Source organism: Bos indicus, chromosome 7, assembly GCF_029378745.1.
Source record: "Bos indicus isolate NIAB-ARS_2022 breed Sahiwal x Tharparkar chromosome 7, NIAB-ARS_B.indTharparkar_mat_pri_1.0, whole genome shotgun sequence".
In the NCBI taxonomy this organism is placed as follows: Eukaryota; Metazoa; Chordata; class Mammalia; order Artiodactyla; family Bovidae; genus Bos; species Bos indicus.
Window position 1 is genome coordinate 8,963,852 of NC_091766.1, and position 7,020 is coordinate 8,970,871.

General features: G+C 39.1%; 1 protein-coding gene across 1 annotated transcript; it reads right to left on the bottom strand.

Moving 5' to 3' along the window:
- Positions 1-951, bottom strand: LOC139183948 (olfactory receptor-like protein OLF4). Its single transcript, XM_070792249.1, has one exon. It carries the CDS (start codon positions 949-951, stop codon positions 1-3), a length of 951 nt encoding a protein of 316 aa, XP_070648350.1.
- Between the last annotated feature and the right edge of the window lie 6,069 nt (positions 952-7,020).

Sequence of the window (7,020 nt, forward strand, 5' to 3'; positions counted from 1 at the left end):
TCAGCTTAGGACAACTGGTGTTTTAATCATTGTCCTAAAGAATGCTTTCAGAGCAGTCTTTATGTCCTTGTTCCTCAGACTGTAGATGAAGGGGTTCAGCATGGGTGTGACCACAGTGTACATCACCGAGGCCGTTGCACTTGAATGTGAGCTTTGGGTAGCACCAGAGCTAAGGTATACTCCTAAGCACGTACAATAAAATAAAGAGACAACTGAGAGATGAGATGCACAAGTGGAAAATGCTTTATACTTCCCCTGAGCTGATGAGATTTCACATATGGTGGAAACTATCCTAGAGTAAGAGTAAAGGATACCAGCTAAGGGAGCACCTCCCAGCAGGACAGTAGCAAAATACATCACCATGTCATTAAGAAAAGTGTCAGAACAGGCAAGTTGGACCAACTGTTTCAGTTCACAGAAATAGTGAGGAATTATCACCTCTCTCCTGAAGGACAAACTCAACACCATTAAAGTTTGCAAGAAGGAATGTAGGACATTGATGACCCAGGAAACAAGAACCAGCAGTCCACAGAGCTGGGCACTCATGATGACCTTGTAGTGCAGGGGGTGGCAGATGGCTACAAATCGGTCATAAGCCATCACCATTAGGAGGAAGTCATCCAACCCTACAAACAGTGTGAAAAAATACACCTGGGTGATGCAACCTTCATAGGTGATAACTTTGTTCTGGGTCTGGATGTTCCACAGCATCTTTGGGATGGTCGTGGAGGTGAAACAGATGTCTACAAAGGACAGGTTGTAGAGGAAGAAGTACATGGGGGTGTGCAGGTGGGAGTCTGAGCTGACGGCCAGGATGATGAGCAGGTTTCCAAACACAGTAATCAGGTACATGGAGAGGAAAAGCCCAAATATGATGGGCTGCAGGTCTGTTTCCTCTGAGAATCCCAGAAGAAGAAAACCTGAAACATGTGTTAGGTTCCTTGGTACCATGTGGTGGAGGTGACCTAAAGGAAAGGGGAAAATATCATGTCTAATTTTCACAAAAAAAGACATTGCTCACATCATTGAAAAACTATTATTTATATTTTGCCTAATTGTATTTAAATATATTTGCTTAACTAAGTTCTGCTTTGTTTATGGATTTGCTGCCCTTTAGGGAATTTCTGTGTCATCTGGAACTGACAAGGTTGTCCCACTTGCTGCTTCTTTCCCGGGATGTCATCTATTCCACATAAGAAATACTTTCATTCATTTGGGGATTATGAACTGAGTAATGATCATGTTCCAGGTGATGTCTTGGCAATGAGTATAGGGTTCTAAACAACAAAATCTCTAAGAATCCAGTCACAAAGTAAACCTAAGTCTTATATGTGTGTGGGTATGTGTGTGCTCAGGGGCTTCTTTCCCACTCCATGCACTGTAGCCCTCCAGGCTCTTCTGTCCATGAGGTTTTCCAGGCAAGAACATTGGAGTGGGTTGCCATGCCTTCCTCAGGGATCTTCCCCACCCAAACATAGAACCCCGGTCTTCTGAGTTTCCTGCATTGCAGGTGGGTTTTTTACTGCTGAGCCACCAGAGAAGTCCATATATATGTGAATATATATGTGAATATATATTGAATATGTATATATATATATATATATATATATATATATATATATAGCTTATAAGTTAACTTTTGAATGTTGACTGTTGCTATGAAGAAACCTGAAAGGTTTTATGGAAAAAGCAGAGAAGGCATGCTGTTTTTTAGATTCAAGGATGAAAGAGTAGGAGCCATGAACATATCAGGTGAAGTGTATGCTTGACAGGGAGGATAGCCAGTGCAAATGCACTGAGGAAAGTGCTTGTTTAAAGTGTTCAAGTTTAAGAGAAAAAAGGAAACCAATGTGGGGAGGGCATAGGGCAAGAGGGAATGAGGAGAGATGGTGTCAGAGGAGGCTGAGGAACAAGGTGACTTCCCTGGTGGTGCTGAAACTTCAAATCATAAGACTTTCATCCACCGCATGTAACTAGTACTTTATGAAATTGTTGCAGGGATGTCCAATGTGTTTAAATGGATCACTTTTGTTGACCTTGCTGTGCCCAGCTGCTTCAGGCGTGTCTGACTCTTTATGACCCCGAGGACTACACCCCGCCAGGCTCCTGTGCCCATGGGATTCTCCAGTCAAGAATACTGGAGTGGGTTCCCATGCCCTCCTTCAGGTGATCTTCCCAATCCAGGGATTGGCCCCAGGTCTCCTGAATGCAGGCAGATTCTTGGAGTCACCTTGGAATACATGAACTCAGTACCACCACTGTGAGGACTTCTCATACTCCACCAGGCACCACACACACACACAGGCACACACACACATGCGTGCACACACACACATACACACAGGCACACACACACATAGGCACACACACACACACACAGAGTAGACACTGGCCATCTAAGCTATGTTACTTCTATGTTTTTCACCCCTCATCCCTAGCTACCTTGATTAAGTTAGAGTTTGATACAACTCCCATTGATAAGATCAGGTTATAAAAAGTGGTATCCAAAAATTCCAGTTTGTAAGTATTCTTGGTACCAATATACTTGGAATTTAATTTTGGTATGGCCATTTTACACTTGTATTAAAGATCATTAAGAAGTAGTTGAATGTGAACCTATGGTTGCCAGGGGGAAAGATGAGGGGAAGGGACAGTTAGAGAGTTTGGGATGGACATGAACACAATGCTATATTTAAAGTGGATAACCAACAAGGTCCTGCTGCATAACACAGGGAACTCTGCTCCATGTTGTCTCAGTCTAGATGGAAGGGGAGTTTAGGGGAGAATGGATACATGTATAAGTATGGCTGAGTCCCTTTGCTGTTCATCTGAAACTATCACAACATTGTTAATTGGCTTTACTCCAATATAAAATAAAAAACTTGTTCAATGAATGTACATCTCTCTCTCTCTCTCTCTCTCTATATATATATCTATATATATATATATATATTTATTTATTTATCTTGTCTCAAAACTTGAATTTTAAGTATATGTGTACATCAGGAGACAAAGAGGGATTGGGGAGGGGGTAGAAAGAGAGAGAGCAATGGACACAAGAGGGAATAGACCTAACAAACTCAAATGTCTCCTGAGAGACTGTGGTAAAGAGGTTTCTTCGGTCCTGGTGACATTTCATGTGCTGGTTTTTGCTTGTTTGTTTGTTTTAATTTATTTTTTTCCTGGATATCCAGGAAAAATAATAACAAATCAAAAATATTTATTCAAATGATAAAATAGTGATATCTTTATGATTTGAAACATTTGAAGATTGGATAGCCCAACAGAAAGTGAGCAAAAGGACTGAGCCAACATTTCACAAATGGATATATAGAAAGCATAATGAAATATGGATTGAATATTGACCTTCTTTAATATCAGGCAGAAATACTTATTTTTCTGGGGTCGCTTAATACCTATTTGACTAATTGGTTTTATAGGTCTGACAGTAGACAAGGCAAGACTCTCTCTTTTCATATGTGGCATCATCTCTTTGTTATGCTTGGGTTTTGATCACTTTTCCCATAAGTCCTATGGGCACACTCTAGTCCTACTTCTGCTTTTCATCCAACAACTAATGATCTGTATGGTCCATCCATATAACACCTACCCACAGTGTAACAATTTTACTCTTATCACTGAGTAATGTCCTTTGTATTAGTCATCTGAGGACATTGAATTATACACACAAGTGTGTGAATAGATGTGCACTTGTACCAAAAGTAATTTAGAAAAATGAAAAGCTAGGAGGTAAAAATATGACAAAGAGAATGAAACCAGGTTAAATAGTATGATTCTGAAGCAAGTGTAATAAGAAAAATTAAATGAAGTATTGAAAATTAATTGAACAGTAGATATAACAGTAATGATTCATGACATTGATATGAATTAATTACATTGACAGTGACTTACAAATAAGAATAATATGATATATTATATTCATAGAATGTTTTGGTATGTAATCTCCCTTCCACTCACCCACCAATCTAACTAAAATATTCTTAAAATTTTTGGTCAAGAATATGCCCCAAAAATCAATTGAAAAGCAATCATTTGTTTAAAAAAAGTATTTGAAAGTCTATTTACTATAGACAGAGTGACATGTAATATATGGGTATAAAATAATAACAGGGAAATAAAAATGGTGACCACATACTCAAAGTTTTGCTCTAATCTAGTATATGACTTGAGAAAGCAACACAGAATCTCTTTCATATCATTCTCCTGTGGAAAATATATTTGTCGGTTTGGGGCTGAGTGCTTCTGAACTAGGAGTCCTCTATGACTTCTCTGGCAGGAAATGTAAAGAAAATGTTACAACATTTTAAGGAAAAAATTGAAGATAGCAATAAATATTCAAAATACAGGTGTTCTTTAATTCAGGATTCCCCAGAGTTGGCACAACTGACATTCTAGACCAGATCATTATTTGAGGTGAGGGTCTGTCCTGTGCATTGTGGGATGTTTACAGCATCCCTGACATTTATCGAGCCCTCAATATGTCACAGTCATAAAAGACTCTGGACATTGTTAGATGTACCCTGGGGGACGAAGTCATCCATAGTTAGAGCCAGAATTTGAACTTCACTTTCTTATATTTTTGTAGTATTGATATACTAGAAATGCATAAAACATAATATCAATGATTGCTAGACTTGACCACACAAAATTTATATAGACTCACAATTCCTCTCAAATACATTTGTACCTAATAAAATAACTAAATGGCAAACAAGCAGTTGGTGAGAAAAAAAAAATCCCCACCATAAAAGTCGTAAAAGAATGTCTTAAATTCATTCTGCATCACTCCGAAGCTAATACCCGATATATTTAGGACTTCCCAGGTGGCACTAGTAATAAAGAACCTCCCTGCCAATGCAGGAAATGTGAGAGATGCAGATTCGATCCCTGGGTCGGGAAGATCCCTTGGAGGAGGAAATGGCAACCCACTCCAGTATTCTTGCCTGGAAAATCCCATGGACTGAGGAGCCTGGTGGTCTGAAATCCATAGGATTGCAAAGAGTTGAACAAAACCGAACCAACTTAGAAAGCACACATGCACAATATTTTTCACCCCAATTATTTAATAAAATATTGGGCATAAGTTCTACTTTTACTCAAACACTTTATGCCTCTCATCCCTCTTCTCTTTGGGCTTCCATTCCATTCCACTGAACATTGTCATTGAATTCAATGTCCACTTGTCTTTCTAGCATCATAAAATATATTGATATTTTAATCAACCAAGCAAACAGCCATAGTGGTCTCTGGACTCTGAGTTAGGATGAGTTGTTTCTAATGTACATTTTTTGGATTTCTTTTTATCTGAACATTTTTAGCAGGATCTTTTGAGGTCTCAGACTCACCTGCATGGGACTATGAACAGAGGGCTCCTTATGGAAGTCTGAATCCCTTCTGGGTGGATGATGATGGAGACTGAAGCTCTGTCTTCAGCTGAGAGAGCAGGAAGGAGGGGGTCATGCACTGCTTCTTTACTCAGACTTAGGACTCCAAATGCAACAGTTAGTCTACTCCACGCCCAGGCTGTACAAGCTCAGGGATGCAGCAGAGGAGACATTTACAACGCTCTACATGTGCTCATTAGGTACATTTCCCTCTTGATAAATGACCTACAGGCACATGAATTCCCTGTGGGACTTAATCTGGACAAAAAGTTTTGTTTTGTTTTGTTTTGTTTTTCCTGTTCATTCTCTGTTCCCAGAAGACCAGGTTATAAGCCAGGCAAATTCAGTTTTTATTAATTCTTCTCCATTATCTCTAATCCTGCCAGAGTCTAAACTCCCAGCATCTTATCCCCACCCCAACTTTGAGATTTCTCCAATAAGTGAGACTGGGGTAACTGTCTTGAATCGTTCTCTTTGCTGGTCAGTGCATTGACATTTTGTAAGGACACAGCCCATAATATTCTTATCAAAATTTTATTTCCCTTTTTATAAGAGGGACTACTTTGTTTATGTAATCCAAAACATTGGGCAGTGCCCTCTTTGGTTTCTCATGTATATGTGTGTGTGTGTGTGTGTGTGTGTGTGTGTGTGCTCAGTCGCTCAGTGTGTGTGCTCTTTGAGAACCCACAAACTGTAACTCACCGGGCTTCTCTGACCATGGAATTTTCCAGGCAAGAATATTGGAGTGGGTTGCCATTCCCTAGTCTAGGTGATCTTCCAACCCAGGGATCAAATTCATGTCTCTTGTGTCTGCTGCATTGGCAGGCAGATTCTTCACCATTGCACCACCTGGGAAGCTCAGTTAAAACCATTAAGAATTCCATATTTATATCTGAAGTAAATAGTTGTAATTTATCCCCTCATTATAAAATATTTTAACCCATCTTAGCACATTGTATGGATTGTCTGTCTAAATTTAGAGAAGCTTATTCTGTGAAGTATCAATAGCATAGCATATCCTCCAGTCCCCATTTTAGAAATGAGACTCAGAGACATTTAATATTCTGCTTAAATTTTTAAAAAAAATTTGAGTGTTTTTTAAAATTTTATTTTATTTTTAAACTTCACAATATTGATTAGTTCTGCCATATATAGAAATGAATCCGCCACAGGCATACATGTGTTCTCCATCCTGAACCCTCCTCCCTCCTCCCTCCCCATACCATCCCTCTGGGTCGTCCCAGTGCACCAGCCCCAAGCATCCAGTATCATGCATCGAACCTGGACTGGCGACTCGTTTCATATATGATATTATACATATTTCAATGCCATTCTCCCAAATCATCTCACCCTCTCCCTCTCCCACAGAGTCCAAAAGACTGTTCTATACATCAGTGTCTCTTACTAACACATATATATGGAATTTAGAAAGATGGTAACAATAACCCTGTATACGAGACAGCAGTTGAGTGGTTTAACTTACATAAAGAAAAGTAAAGGTAAATGATAAAATAAATTAGCAAATTATCATCCTTATGATGAGAAGATTAACTTGAATTATGCTCATTGGTATGAGTAATTGCAATGGTTCTCTATATGTGGAAAAGAGAGGAAA

Excerpts from the sequence above, each read along its gene's own strand:
- LOC139183948 (XM_070792249.1), bottom strand. The coding sequence starts at position 951 with ATGGTACCAAGGAACCTAACACATGTTTCAGGTTTTCTTCTTCTGGGA.